This window comes from Gavialis gangeticus, unplaced genomic scaffold, assembly GCF_001723915.1.
Source record: "Gavialis gangeticus isolate Ggan-Ray unplaced genomic scaffold, GavGan_comp1, whole genome shotgun sequence".
NCBI lineage: Eukaryota > Metazoa > Chordata > Crocodylia > Gavialidae > Gavialis > Gavialis gangeticus.
This window is the reverse complement of record NW_017728995.1, coordinates 30,299,696-30,314,700: the sequence shown is the minus strand read 5'-3', so window position 1 is coordinate 30,314,700 and position 15,005 is coordinate 30,299,696. Positions and strand designations below refer to the sequence as shown.

The 15,005-nt window shown below is 47.5% G+C and overlaps 1 protein-coding gene across 2 annotated transcripts in view; it reads left to right on the top strand.

The window, feature by feature from the left end:
• DIS3L2 (DIS3 like 3'-5' exoribonuclease 2) overlaps window positions 1-15,005 on the top strand; it is a 288,990-nt gene that overhangs the window by 80,802 nt on the left and 193,183 nt on the right. For both annotated transcript variants that reach the window (XM_019503424.1, XM_019503425.1), the window contains exon 7: window positions 12,939-13,173. In XM_019503424.1, coding sequence (XP_019358969.1) covers window positions 12,939-13,173 — 235 coding nt within the window. The remainder of the gene's footprint in view (window positions 1-12,938; window positions 13,174-15,005) is intronic.

Here is a 15,005-nt window from a genome sequence, read left to right as displayed (position 1 = left end):
TACTTTCCTGTGGCACAAAAAAGAAGGACCGGGCAGGGGTGATTTCCTTGGGCACGCAGGGAGGGCGACTCTGACGCAGCTCTGAACAAAGCTTTTCATGCTTATAGCCTTGGGAGGCAGCAGCATGCAAATTTCTTGGCCAGGCTCCGACGGCGATGCTAGAATGGATTTGTATTGTCGACGTTCCTTTCCTCTGCAGGGCACGTGTGAGTACAGACTCGTCCAGCTTATGAAGTGTTGAATAAACCCTTCAAAGACCATCTTCCTATTCCAGGAAATATGGTTTTCGTACTTGCTTGCATTGTTAAAAAAAAAACCCATCTCCCCCCAAAAACCAAAAATCCAAACCCCAAAACACCATCACGTGCGGTACACGGCTTGTGCGTGAGCCAATTGTATGGACTGGTTTGGCTGTCAGATAGAAAACCGGCACATCCAGGTTCTTTTTGGGCGATGGGGAAGGGATATGATGAAACAACAGTCTCTTTTGGTGATGATTTTTATGTTGCAGGAAAAGCTGCAAGTGGTACAGATCGGGCTTAGTTTGCTTGCCCTGTAGCTTAAGAAACAAAATGGACATTTTCTGGTTTCTGTAGCTAGCTGGAAATCCAGGGACTTCTCAAGCATGGTCTCTCAAGATGTAAACTTGCCTCTCTCTCTTCTCTAATCCACCCATCTTGAGTGATTTATTCAAAGGCCCTGTGCGTTGTAGGGTTTTGTGCTGGCTCCCATCACTGCAGCAGAGCAGTGCCTATCCACGCTACCAAAAAAGGAAAAAAAAGATGGCTGGGAACCAGATTTTTAAATGTTAAACCAAAAAGGGGATAATAAAGAGAAAAGAAAAGAAAACCCAGAAACTCGAAAAGCGCAAACCAGTTCCAGTTAGCAGGAAGGGTTTCGTTGCCAGTGTGGACGGGGCATAATTTGATTTAAATGACTTTTGAAATACAGTTCTCAAAACTGTTCCATACTTTTGCTTCCTGGCTACTGTTGAGAATATAGGGCCGAGTGTTTTCTGTGATGTTTCAAACCAAGATGTTCTGGCAGCCTCGTCGCTGGGCCCTGTTGCGTTACACTCCAGTTTCCAGTCAGTTGTGGCCTGGAGTGCAGCGCGTTGCTCATGAGATGCACCAAAGTGGGAGGTCTTGCAGAGAGCAGGCGAGAGAGAGAGACCCAGGGTACAGAGAGCATTTCACCAGGGCCCGGCAGGGAGACTGCCAGTTCTTCTGCGAGAGGCCCTGTAGGAGGGGAGAGGACCAGTGTGTGCTCAGTTGGACTGTGGGAGCCTGGCTGTGGGCTGAGGGTAGGGAAGGGTGATCTTTGCTTAAGTTAAAGTCTGGGTGCTCGGGCGAATCTCTTGCACCTTGCTGGTTGGGATCCTTCTCTGCTAGATGTCGTGCGATGGGCTTGGGTCTGTCATCCGCTGCACATCGCTGTGCTGAGCACTGCAGCAAAACCCTCTGTGTGACTGACATTGGCCTGAGTGGGCACGTTGGCCTTGGTGGCACCCACTGCATTTGCAAGGTCCATTTGCACGCACTGCTTCTGCTTGAGTATCCGTACTCCGTGGGGCTTGATGCAAGGAGGATGAGCATGGGCAAACATCTGTTTTGAGCACCTGATCCATTTTTCGACCCAAGAGCTTGAGTAGAGTGGAGGGGGTGAAGCTGTTGCCGAGGTGGCCACAACAAGCACGTGCCATGTGCAGTACGTGGAGGCCTTGTGGGGCAGGCTTCTGGTGGAAACAAACCTGGAGGATCTTCCAAGTCCTTCCAAAGGCCAAGCCCTGGAGAGAACAGCGTGCAGATGTGGTGTTTCTTTTCCTAGCGTTACCATCACCATGCAGTTTGGTTATTGTGCAGCTGGTCTGGAGCACTCGCCCTCCCTGTCAGCAGAGAGATGTCTCTTTGGCTTTGAGGTCCTAGAAGCTTTCTGTGCTGTCATGACCAGATGCCATTAACAGCCCTGCTTTCAAAGCAAGTTGGGGAGTGTGGCCTATTTTGAGTGAGGCCTCCTCTGCATTTATAATGCAGCACCCGCTCCTGCTCTAATGCCGGCTTCATAAGAATATTGGCTGTGGCAGCCTTGTGGTACCACCTGCCGTGTCCCATGCTAACAGCAATGCTCTTTTGGATGTTTTTTTTTCTGAACATTCCTTTCTCTGCTTTCGACTGTGCTGTGAAAAAAGTACAATGTACACAATTGCATGGAAGGAACTATTTAATTTATTGTGGCCCCCTTAAATAGCATGGAATAACATTAAAAGTGAAATGTTTTGAGGGGTGGTAATACCATAGGATTGTAGGAAAGTAGGGTTGGAAGGGACCATGTGAGGTCATCTAATCCAGCCCCCTGCTCAGAACAGGTTCACGCCTGACTAAACCATCCCAGCCAAGTGTCCTAGAATAATAGAACAGTAAAAATAAGTGTTGAAGGGACTTCAGGGGGTCACATCTAGTCCAACCCCCTGCTCCAAGCAGGACCAGCCCCAACTATATCATCCCAGGCAAGGCTTTGCCTACCCAGGTCTTAAACATCTCCAAGGATGAAGAGTCTGCCATCTCCCTGGGTAACCTGTTCCAATGCTTTGCCACCCTCCTAGCAAGAGAGTTTTTCCTGATATCCAACCTCAGCTTCCCTTGGTGTGACTTGAGCCCATTGCTCCTTGTCCTGTCATCTGCCCCCACTGAGAACAGTCCAGCTCCTCCTCTTTGGACCCCCTGTAGGGAGTTGAAGGCTGCTATCAAATCCCCCTCAGTCTTCTCTAGACTCAAGAAGCCCAGGTTCCTCAGCCTCTCCTCGTAAGTCAAATGCCTCAGCACCGGCAACATTTTTGTTGCCCTCCGCTGGGCTCACTCCAATTTGTCCATACCCTTTCTGCAGTGGGGTCCCAAAACTGAACACCGTACTCTAGATGTGGCCTCCCCAGTGCTGAATAGAGGGAAGGAATCACTTCCCTTGACCCACTCGCAACGCTCCTACCAATGCAGCCCAGGATGCCGTCAGCCTTCTTGGCAACAAGGGTACACTGCTGGCTCGTATCCAGTCCGCCTTCTTGTGCACTATAGCCCCCAGGTCCTTTTCTGCAGAGCTGCTGCCCAGCCAGTCAGCCCCAGCCTGTACCGGTGCAGGGGACTGTTCCCTCCGAAGTGCAGGACTTTGCACTTGTCCTTGTTGAACCTCATAAAATTCCTTTTGGCCCAATCCTCCAATTTGTCTGGGTCACTCTGAATCCCAGCCCTCCCCTCCAATGTATCTACTACTCCCCCCAGCTTGGTGTCATCTGCAGATTTGGTGGGGGTGCGCGTTGGGCGCGCTTCTAGGTAGTTGTTGAAGGCACTGAACAAAAGTGGCCCCAGGACCGACCCCTGGGGCACTCCACTTGATACCAGCTACCAACTAGACATTGAGCCACTGATGACCACTTTCTGAGCCCAATGCTCGAGCCAGTTTTCCATCCACTTTACAGTCCATTCATCCAGCCTGTACTTTCTAAGCTTGCCTGGGAGAATGCTGTCGGAGACCGTATCAAAAGTCTTGCTAAAATCAAGGTCCACCACATCTACTCGTCTCCCTGCATCCCCAGAGCCAGTCATCTCATCGTAGAAGGCAATCAGGTTGGTCAGGCATGACTTGTCCCTGGCGAATCCATGTTGACTGTTCCTGATCATCTTCTTCTCCTCCAAGTGCTTTGAAATAGATTCCTTGAGGATCCATGATTTTTCCAGGGACTGAGGTGAGGCTGACTGGTCTGGAGTTCCCTGGATCCTCCTTTTTCCCTTTCTTAAATATGGGCACTATGTTTGCCCTTTTTCCAATCATTCAGGACCTCTTCTGATTGCCATGAATTTTCAAACATGATGGCCAATGGCTCTGCAATCTCATCAGCCAACTCCCTCAGCACCCTTAGGGGCATCCCCAACTGGCCCTATGGACTTGTTCATGTCCAGATGTGCTAAATAGTGAGCAGCCAACAATAGTGAAAGAACAGGTTAGTGTTCTTTCACTATTGTTGGCTGCTCACATCCTCCCCAAACTGTGCTGCCCAGTGCAGTAGTTGGGGACCTGACCTTGCCTGTGAAGACTGAGGTGAAGAAGGCATTGAGCATTTCATCCTTTTCTGCATCCTGTCACTAGGTTGCCTCCCCCATTCAGTGAGGGACCCACACTTTCCTTGATCCTCCTTTTGCTACCAACATACTTGTAGAAACCTTTCTAGTTTCCCTTCACATCCCTTGCTAGCTGCAACTCCAGTTGTGCTTTGGCCTTCCTGACTTCATCCCTGCATGCTCAAGCAATGCTCTTATACTTCTCCCTAGTCATTTGTCCAAGTTTCCACTTCTTATAAACTTCCTTTTTGTGACTTAGCAGGGGACTCTTCAGGAAACTAAGCCAAGCTGGTCTTCTGCCACACTTGCTAGTCTCCCTGCCCATCGGGATGGTTTGGTCCTGCACTCCCAGTAAGGCTTCTCTCAAGTACCGCCAGCTCTCCTGGACTCCTCTCCCCCTCCGACTGGCTTCCCAGGGGATCCTGCTCATGAGTTCCCTGAGGGGGTTGAAGTCTACTTTTCAGTCTGTAAAAATAAATAAATAAATAAATAAATAAATAAATAAATAAAAGAGGCAGGGGAGTGAGCAAATGCTTCCTCATGTGTGTGGATGAGCTCTGTGTGACTCAAGAAGTCTATGGACCAACAAGAGGCAAAGCGCTGTTTGACCTGGTACTGGCAATGGGGGATGACTTAATCAGCAACCTAACAATCGAAGGGAAGCTGGGAGACAGCGACCATGAGCTGATCACCTTCACCATCTGCTGTAAAGGTGACAAGTCAGTCAGCAATGCAGAAGTCCTTGATATTCAGGAAAGCTGACTTTGAAAGCTTAGGAGGCTTGTTGGCAAGGCCCTAAGGGACCACAACCTGAAGGGGAGGGGAGTTCAGGATGAGTGGTTGCTCCTCAAGGGAGAAATCCTGTAGGCACAAGCAATGTCTATTCCTTCTTGGAGGAAAGGCAGCAAGAGGCCACAGCAGCTCCCTTGGCTCTGCAGGGAACTAGTGGACCCCTTGCATCTAAAAAGAAAGACCTGCAGAGGATGGAGGACTGGATCCACCTCCAAGGAGGAGTACTCTGAACTGGTTCAGACTTGTAGGGAGCAAACCAGGAAGGCCAAGGCTGTGTCTGAACTCCAACTGGCTACATACATCAAGGACAATAAAAAGTCCTTTTTTAGATCTGTGGGGAGCCGGAAGAAAAGCAAGGGTAACTTTGCATCCCTGCTAAACCATATGGGACAACTGACAACCGACACCCAGGAAAAAGCCAACCTGCTTAATGGGTATTTTCACCAGCCCCAAGGGATGCCCCTGCTCAATAGGGTATGGGACGGCCAGGGTGAGGGAGAACTGTTATCTTTCATCAATGTAGACCATGTGAAGGAACACCTTGAGAGGCTGGGCACCTTTAAGTCAGCTGCCCCAGGCGGCTTACACCCCAGGTTACTCAAGGAGCTGGCGAGCATCATAGCTCAGCCCCTGGCATGGATCTTCGAGAACTCGTGGCACTCAGGTGAAGTGCCCGAAGATTGGAAGAAGGCCAATGTGGTGCCTATCTTCAAGAAAGGGAGGAGAGTAGATCTGGGAAACTACAGGCCCATCATCCTGACCTCTATCCCGGGGAAGATCTTGGAAAAAATTATCAAAGAGACCATTCTTGACAAGCCAGCTGATGGCAACATCCTGAGGAACAGCCAGCATGAGTAGGTCTTGCCTGACCAATCTCATCTCCCTCTACAACCAGGTGACATACCACCTGGACAAGGGAGAAGAGATTGTTGTCATGTATCTTGTTTTTAAAAAAGCCTTCGATCTGGTATCCCATGATCATCTCATAGAAAAATTGGCCAACTGCGGCCTCAGCTACATCACAGTCCGCTGGCTGGGGAACTAGCTTTGAGGTCGGACCCAGAGAGTGGTAGTTGATGGAAGTCAATCATTGCGGTGCATTGTGACCACTGGGTCGATGATCTTCGAGGTCCCTTCCAGCCCTAATGTTTATGAAATCTCTAAAGGGAGCAAACCTATGACCTTGGCATTATCTGGCCTTCAGATACTGCCCTTAAAATGCTAGATTTTTCGGGGAGCTCATGGAAGGGGGTTTTGTTCTCCTCCTACCAGGATCAGCATCGGGAGTGCAGCTGAGGCAGTTGCACCTTGTGGCTAGCGATAACGAGATGATGCAAAGCCTGTTTAGAAGTACTGTAGGTTTGGGATAAGGAGATTTCAGCATCAGATCTGCAGGCTGTAGAAACAAATGTTAGGCCAGTGTCAGAACCAGAGAGTGAAGATAAGGCCTGAGTTTGCTTTCATGTCTGACAACTCCTCTGTCTTCCAAGAGTTTTGGCTGAAAGAGTGTGCACATGGATAGAGCTGTGTAAGCTTGCGTGGCTCCTGAGAGTACAGAAAGATCTCAGAGTTGTTGGCTTTCGCCTTTGTGTTGTAGGTTTATGTAGAAGAGAGGTCGGAAAAGCAAGGGCCAGAGCTAAAATGAAAATGTGATCCTTGTAGCAAGCATGCTGTGTACTCTCGGCTCATGAAAGAAAGACTAACGTGGGGAAAGGAGACGAGCAGAGAGCCTGGGGATGGGAGTTGTCAGTGGGAAATAAGATGAGAGTGGAGTGGTGAGAGAGGAGAACTGTTTAAGGACACGTCTTGGCTGCAGAGGTAAGTCAGGCTGTTACCCAGTTATAGCTCCAGCCTCTCTGTCTGTCCATACACACAATCCTCTGCCCCAAATCTAGTGGTGCTTACACTGTGGACAGGCTGGCGAATCTAGTTTTGTAGGCTAAAACCCAAGTGAGGCATTCACTACAGTTGGTAACCTGCCTGCTTTATAGTAGGGTGCAGGCTTAAATCACTCAAGTTTTGGTAATCCCCCAATACCTTCCCCCAGTTCCCCCTGCCAGCCCAGAAGGGCAGCTGTGTTCACCCACTATGCACTGGGAAAGATTTGTGGCCTTGCTGAGCTTACTGCAGTGCACGGACCCATGGGGATGCATCTCCAGAAGTCCTAGTGCTACATCTGGATAAATTGGTGAGCATCACTGAGCACCCAAGAGCTCTTAGAGGGTAGCCATCTTACGGCTTTTCAATGCAGTTGTCCACACTCAAGCTACACGAATGAGTGCTAGCCACCTCTGAACTCGGCAGTTTAGAGAGACCTCCATGGCAGGTGGTTAGCTAGCATAAATGCTGATGCAGGGGCGTGGGGATGGCTGTCCCTGCAAAAGGGAGCATGGTGTGAATTGAGTACTGGGAACAAGGACAGCGAGTGGTTTTTAGAATTTACAGAGTTCAGTCTGGCCGCAAAATCTCAGCACCTTGCTTCAAAAGCATGTGTGTGAGGGGTTTTCAGACCTCAGCTTGACAAAAGGTATTTATACCCGAAAGCTTGCAAACAAGAATTTTTCCAACTATTTGAGTTGGTCTAATAAAAGATATCAGAGTCACCCAAAGATCCTCATTTGCTTGTGTCCTTAGACCAACACGGCTACAACCTACACCCCTGTTTCAGACTCCTAGGCACCTGGGGAATATCAGAGGAAAGCAGCCTGGAAACTGCTTGCACGTAACCCTCTTGTGTCCCTCAGAGATCACTGAATCATAGTCAATGAGGGTTGAAGAGACCTCAGGAGGGCACATCTAGTCCAACCCCCCTGCTCAAAGCAGGACCAGCCCCAACTACATCATCCCAGCCAAAGCTTTGTCCAACTGGGTTTTAGAAACCTCCAAGGATGGGGAGTCCACAGCCACAGCTGCCATGGGCCTTTTTGCAGGAGGGCAGGATATAAATCTGAGCAGCAACAAATAAATACATAAAATAGAAACCGGGAGCCATCCTGCAGGCTTGTGACGTGTGTTCCCAGGTCCTTAGAAGTGACGTGCTGCGTCGGCGCGCGTCGAATGGAAATCCTTAACTGCTCCGATTTGAAGCCAGTTGCTTTTATTAAGTGCTTGCCATTGCCAATGCCATTTGGTGCGAGTGAGATTACAGCAGAGATGGAAGGTGATGGGGACAGGTGTTTTTCCTCTTACTGGAAGTACCATCCTTTATTTAGCCAAGAATGAATTAGAGCAGGCGTTGGTGTAGCTGCCTTTTTTTTTCTTTTTTCCCCTTTTTCTTTCAGATCCTGTTTGCAAAGCTATTGCTATTCAAGATAGCTTGGCTCTGCCTTTTGCAAATGTGTTCTGACAGCACCCCTACCCCGTTAGCCAGTCTCTATTATCAACTCCGCAGCAAGTGAACATTAGGGACTGAGCTTTCAAGTCAGGTCTGTTTAAAATGGCAAACACCGATGGATTAATAGATGCAGGCGTTCCACAGTGATGGTACGAACTATGGTGTTTGTATCAGTGTTGTGGTGGCAACGCTGTGTTTAAGGGTGAAATGGTATTTTCATCCAAAGCTCCCTGTCTTCAGTTGTATCTCCAGTCAAAATAACCCCCTTCCAGTCTGGATTTTCAGAATTGCCATAGATTCGGAAAGCTCAAGACAGGAAGAGGCCGTGAGATCACCCATCAGAGGCCATTACATTTCACCCATCTACCCTATATTGCGTGTAATTACTGGGGGTGACTAAAGCGTAACTTGGGTTTAGCTAAAGCATCTTCCGGAAAGGTACCCAGTCTGGATTTGAAGATTCCCAGAGATGGAGAATCCTCCTCTCCCTATGATAATTTATTTGTGTGGTTTAATCATCTGCCTTTGTCTGCTAGAGATTGCAAAGCCCTTCAGCACCAGTGTTTTCTCTCTACCGTCGGCACTTAGACACCAGAATCCAGTCATTTCCCAGTCCTCCTTTTGAAATTTGTATGGTATTTTCTCTTCGCTCCATCACTCTTTTCTGTGCCCCCTCCAGTATCTCAGCATCCTTTCACGACGTGGACAGCAGGGCCAGGCACAGCATTTTCAGTATTGGGCTCACCAGTGCTGTGTTCAGAAATAAAATCACCGCCTTGCTAACTCTCGTTGTCCCTCTGTTCAGGCAACGGGGGGTTGCATTAGACCAGTGATTCTCGACCAGGATGCCTCGGGATCCTTTCACGGGTGCCACAGTGTGTCACTCAAAGTTAGCATTGGGAAGTGTGCAAACAGGATTCACAGCATAAACCCAGAGATTTCAACCAGGAATTCAGAGTGTTAAAAACATTCTGGCTTGTTGTGATCTTCCTGAGGTCTTTGCAACAGAAAAATTGCACTATTATTTTCCGGTAGTCAAAAAACTGCATGAAAATTTCAGAGTTGGGCATATTCTGAGGTGTGCCTGGAGTCTGAAAATGTGGGGCAACCACTGCATTGGCCCTTTTTACCACGGTGGCGTGCTGGACACTCCTGTTGAGTTTCTTGCCCCGAGGACCCCTTAATTCTTTGCAGCATCCCTGCTTTTCTGGAAACAGCCCCCCATCATTGCTTGTGCAGGGCTCCGTCTGCACAGGGCGTCCCAGCAGCCTCTAGTCTAATCGCTGGATTCTGAATGCATTGGGGGAGTTGCTAAATATTGCCGTTGAAGAGGCAGTCACTAGAAAAGCCCTGGTTTTTCAAAAAATCAGCAGGACTAGGCTTTGTCAGTATGTGGATGAGAGAGCGCAAGTGGGAAGTCTATGGAATGTGTGGAACTAACAGGCCTCAGATAGGATTACTGCTGGGAGACAAAGCCGGCTCTCCTGTAGCTGGGTAGGTAGCTTAGTGCTTTCAGACACAAACTGCTGGGTCCGTTTCTTGTTGGAATGAATTGCTCACGAGTAAGGACAATTGTTCACTTGACGGTTACTTCTAGACCATGCAGAACACAGAAAGAAGGTAGCCATCACGCTGCCCAGACGCCTTGTTCATGCCAGGATGCACTTGCCCACTAGCTGTTTTGATTTCAGTTCTGGTTGAGATGGCACTTTCATTCAAAGACCTTCTTTTCAGTGGCTTATAACTTTCCAAAGCAATCACTGTGGGGCAGAAACCCGATGCTCGTTCAGAGGAGGATGTTTGTGTAAAGCTGGAAGAAAATCTCTTCCACCACTCTCTTGAGGATCAGACATTCAAATAAGCAACTGGCTTTCAACAAAATGCTTATTAAGAGGTTCTTTTCAATTAAAGAGCATGCAAAAATAATAATGCCATCAGGCGGAGACTTTGATGGCACCAAAATCAAGAAATTCAGAGCTAGAGGTCTTTAAGAAGCTTTAACTCTGCATCCTTAGATGTTTGCATTGCAACAGGGTTTTCATTTCACGAATGCACAGCGGTGGGAGATGCCTTCGTTTTCAGTCAATGCCATGCGCGGTACATTGCAAAAGAGAGAAGAGGGCTCCCTTCTTAATCTGATAATGCTCCAAATTAGTTGACTGTATATTTAGTTTTAAGCTCACCTTTTATATATACTTGTATTATACTTTCAGAGTTACTGCAGATGTGAACGAGAGGAATATGAAAGTGAAGTGAAACAACAGAAGGACTTTTAGTAGTCTGTGATGCTTTTGGGGTGCCACGTAACATGGAAGTTGAATCCGGGGTGATATTCAAGCATGCTGCTCTTAATCCGTAAGGGTGCTGTTGCTGTGACATACCTGCAGTCTTGTTGGATGGTATGAGCATTGCTGCTCATGCTAGGTGGAATACACCTGTCCTCGCTTCGGACTTTGTGATTCTGGGGCAGCAGTTTGGTCTTACACTGTATGTACAGCTCAACGCAGGGTGACTTCTGTGGCCTCCCGTTGTGCCTGAGGTCAGACTGAATGACCACAGTTGTGTCTCTTGGCTTTGGTGTCTAGAAATTGATGCAAGACAGAATCGGCATGTTCTACTGCTCTGGTGTCGGCTGGGTGCCAAAGTCCCTGCTTCGCAGGCTCCTGAGAATTGTACTAATGACCCTGCTTCAGGTGACACTATTTCATTTTGATTGGATCCAAAGGTGGCTAGGGGTTTTGATTTATGCTATAGGGAATATTATGCTAGTCAGTGCTATCAGCTGTGTTGAGGTTTCGGGAAAACTTGGCGTCTCATCACAGGTAGCATATATTTCACTTCATCGGACCTTCCATCTCATTCCTTGCAAGCTCTTCTTATAACGTGGCACTGAAGAGATGATGCTTGAGGCAGTATTGGCCATTATTCCAGTATATTTGACATTGCAAGCTGCAGCAGCTATAGGAGGACATAGTTTAGTGCCCGGGCCATCTCTTGCATTGTCTCAAGAGGCTCACTCAGCAAGAAAGGAATTCAGGTGAAGCCTAAAATGAACTGCAACTTCAGTTGCGCACTTGCACACATCTGGTGCAATTCAAGTTTAAGAGCTGAACACATATCCATCTGACCATGTTAGGGTCCAAAGATTACTGTTGACACTAGTTTGCTTTTTTGGATAGCCACACTGGCACAGTCACTAGCGTGTGGCACCCGGTCAGCTCTCTAATCTAATAGACTGTTCTTGCCCAGACCTTTGTGTGTCAGTATTTTATGTACTGAATGTAGCCAGGTTTAATAATCAGCCATTTTTTTGCACCTTCTGCCAGACTTTCCCCTCTTTTTCACCATTTACTGTTTGATTCAAAACCTGCTATGGAAACAAATGATATACATATTAAAGAATGAAAATAGAGATGAAAAGCTGAGTCACAAAAGGTAACGGGAGTTCAGAATAATGTCATCTTAGTCTTTTTAAAAGAGAGACTTGAAATCAGCCCCCTCTTAAGCGGGGTTTTTTTTTTTTTTGTTGCTTTTATTGTACATTATGAAAAGATGGCAGGGCAGGGCCCCTGCTTGAAAGCATTTTTCTAGCCGTGTGTTGGTAGTCTTACAGAGCTCACCTGGAGAGGACCAAGGGCTGTATTTCATTTCTCAGTCACTAAAATGTGTAAAGCGATTTAGATGCTTGTTTTTTTAGTGCGACGGACTCGTCTTCAGGTGGCATGCGTGGAGCCCAGTTTCAGTGGTTCCTGATGACCGGGAGCTGTCCTGTTCAGTGCTATAAGGCAACTGGACTGTATGATGAAGGTCATCCAGGCTTCTCTTTCTGGAATGGCAAAGGATTTTCATATTCTGCCTCAGCAAGTTGGGAACTGCAGCAGAGTTTCTTGGGAGTTTCTGGTGCAATAAATGTACATAGAGAGACTGAGGGAGGCTGAGCAATGCATTACAAAGCATTGAAGCCTTAACCTGTCATTTGAAAGCTCACCCAGTGAGTGATTCAGGTGATTTTTATCTGGCACTTCAGTTGATGCTGGGATGGAGAATCCCAGATGCTTTTTCTCTGTGCTTCTCTCTACATGTAAAGATTTGACAACTTAAAACAACAGAAAAGGCTTAGGATGGTGGCATACCGGCTCGTGATGATGCTTACTCTCTCTGTGCTGTTCCCTTACCTGTGTTGATGGGCTTTCGTGAAAGGGGCTCTTCCTGATCCAAGTCAGCTCAGGAATAAAATCCTGAGTCCATCCGATAGAAGTGGCAGGCTAGACCCAATTAAAAAAGTACCCCTAAGCTAGTGGGGGCTTCCAGTAAAGGCAGAATTAACCCACAGCTTGGGGGTGAGGGTGGAAGATGCCATAGTCGGAGAGGAAGCAGCCCCTGGTTTTGAGTATGAGGAGGAATTACACTGGCCAGTCTTCTCGGTCCAGCCTTTGCAGCGGGTGCTCTGGGTGTGGGAGACGGGTGGGAATATTCTGTGGGTGTATTGCAAAAAGCTGCCTTTTTCCCCAAGAATTTCTTTCCATCCTTCCCTAGCGAGGAACTGTGCAGTCTCCATATCTAATTGCATGGCAGTTGCACTGTGCCACCAGCCACCCATCATTCATTTTTGCACCCCCCTAGGAGCACAGATGAAAGAGGAGAGATAATGTTTTCTTTCTTCAGTCCAGTGATTTAGCATGCCTCTCCCCCTGTTACTTCAGGTAATAAAGCCAGATGGCAATGACAAGGAAACAGAAGCCACACATGAATCAGAGGTCCCCGAGGAGCTGTTGAGGACTTGCCTTCCTCGAGCGACAGTGAGAGGAGATGCTGATAGTCCGGATGTCATTATAGAAGCTCAGTTTGATGATAATGAGGCAGAGAATGGACAAGAGAACTTGCCGAATATGCTGGCTGAGGACATTAAGAAACTTTCAGTAGAGGCCAACGAAAAGGGTGAGTAGATCAGACTGCGCTCTTAAGCTTTTATTTCAGCAAAATGTTGAAGTATCACTTTGCTGCCTCAATTTGCTGCAGGTTCAAAACACAGCATAGAAGTCTAATGCCTTATTACACCGATCAGTCAATGCTAAACTGCCTTAATCAGTAGGTTGGGCTCTGAATGGCTGCCGAGGGCACGTTTTTATGTAGCTTTGACTGTTCGCCGGTAGGCTGTTAGACCAGCAGAACACCGTCATGTCTGATATTCCCAGGGCTGTGTGAGACACTGCCGTTGCCATCTGATTCGAGATGCTTCTACCGCTTTTTCCTTCCTTCCTTACTAGGCTGGCAGATTGATTTACATTCCTCACTCTGGGGGTGAGAATTGAAATTCCTGGGGATTTCTCTCTCTAGGTTGCAAGGTTCTACGTCGTTTGTAACCCAACTCTTCGAAGAATTGGTTTGCTTAAAAAAACCTATGTTCTTAATCTGCATCCTTTCCACATTGTCAAATGTAGCTTAGGGAACAAAAGAGACTCCGTTATTGCCATCCCCTTGATCCCCTTTACAGGTTCTCTGTAAAGTCCAGTGACCGCTCCATGGAAGAATTATTTCAGTCAGCCAATTTTACCTGGGTCTTCAGCTGCCCATTGGCACACCTGCCATGGTGGCCCCTCTGGCTTCATCCTTAACACATGTCGCACTTCGATCTTTCTGATGTAAATTGTTAATTGCTGTTTGTAACAGGATTTCCTGCTTGTTATTTCTGTTGTTCCTCTTGTCCCTCTACTTTCCAGTGTGAGGTTGGGTTGGGAGCTACTGGGACTCAGGTTAGCTTTACATTTTCATAACTGACGATTGCCCCACCTTTTCTGCAAAATCAGCCGTCTTGTGAGCTGTGTCCCGCTGCTTAGAAGAGCTGTGTCATTAACAAAATCTCCATCTTCCCATGTACAGCTCTTCAGCGATGCGATGTCTGCATTTGCATCCATCTACTTTTTTTCCTGTGAAGTCGGTGGCAATGCCAAATAGGTGAAGGGAGAGAACTTAGCCTTGTTTGACACCCGCATCTAAGTTACATAAACACAGGCTCGAGTGAAAGGTTCCTTTTAACTGTGTAAGCTGCGCCTTGGGAGAACGTCTTGCTGCTGCTGATTTCTCTTGGCATGTCATCGCACTTCACGATGCTCCCAAGTGGATCTCATTGGAACCTGCTAAATGCTTTGTAAAACTAAGGAAGTTGATGATGAGTGATTTTTCCATGTGATGTTGCCTTTAATGGTTGTTCATAGGGTGAAGGTTGGATCAACACAAAGTCTTTCAAGCCAACAACCAGCTTGGTTCCCCCTTAGCTTCCCCTCAGCCGCCCTTGTTCTTTTTCTGCTATTATGGTCTTTCCTTGTTTCTCCTCCGGCGGGTGTGTACTTGCCAGTTTGGATCTTGAGTTGATAAAGCATGCTATTCTCACGTCTTTCAGTGATTGCTTCAACTTCTTTGGCCGTGTTATCCATAGATTTCCTCTAGTCTCTTCTTGCTCTGCCTTCGAAGGCTTTGTCCTTTGTTTTATACAGCGCCTTTACTGCTGCTTTCTCTGAGATGTTCTTTTGGAGTTCAAGGTTTTCACCCCCACAGAAATATGCTGGGCTCATTCCACATCCTGCAAAGCCTCTGGGATTTGTTTTAGCCTTATAGCTGCCCTTCTACCCTGGCTCTCTACCTGTGTTTCCTAGATTATTTGGAGAAGGGTTTCCAACTCAAGTTTTGGGTTGTTGTTTTTTTTTTTACTGATATATATACTAAATAAGGAAACATAACCCTTTTACCAAGTCCTGGGCAGCATTACAAGG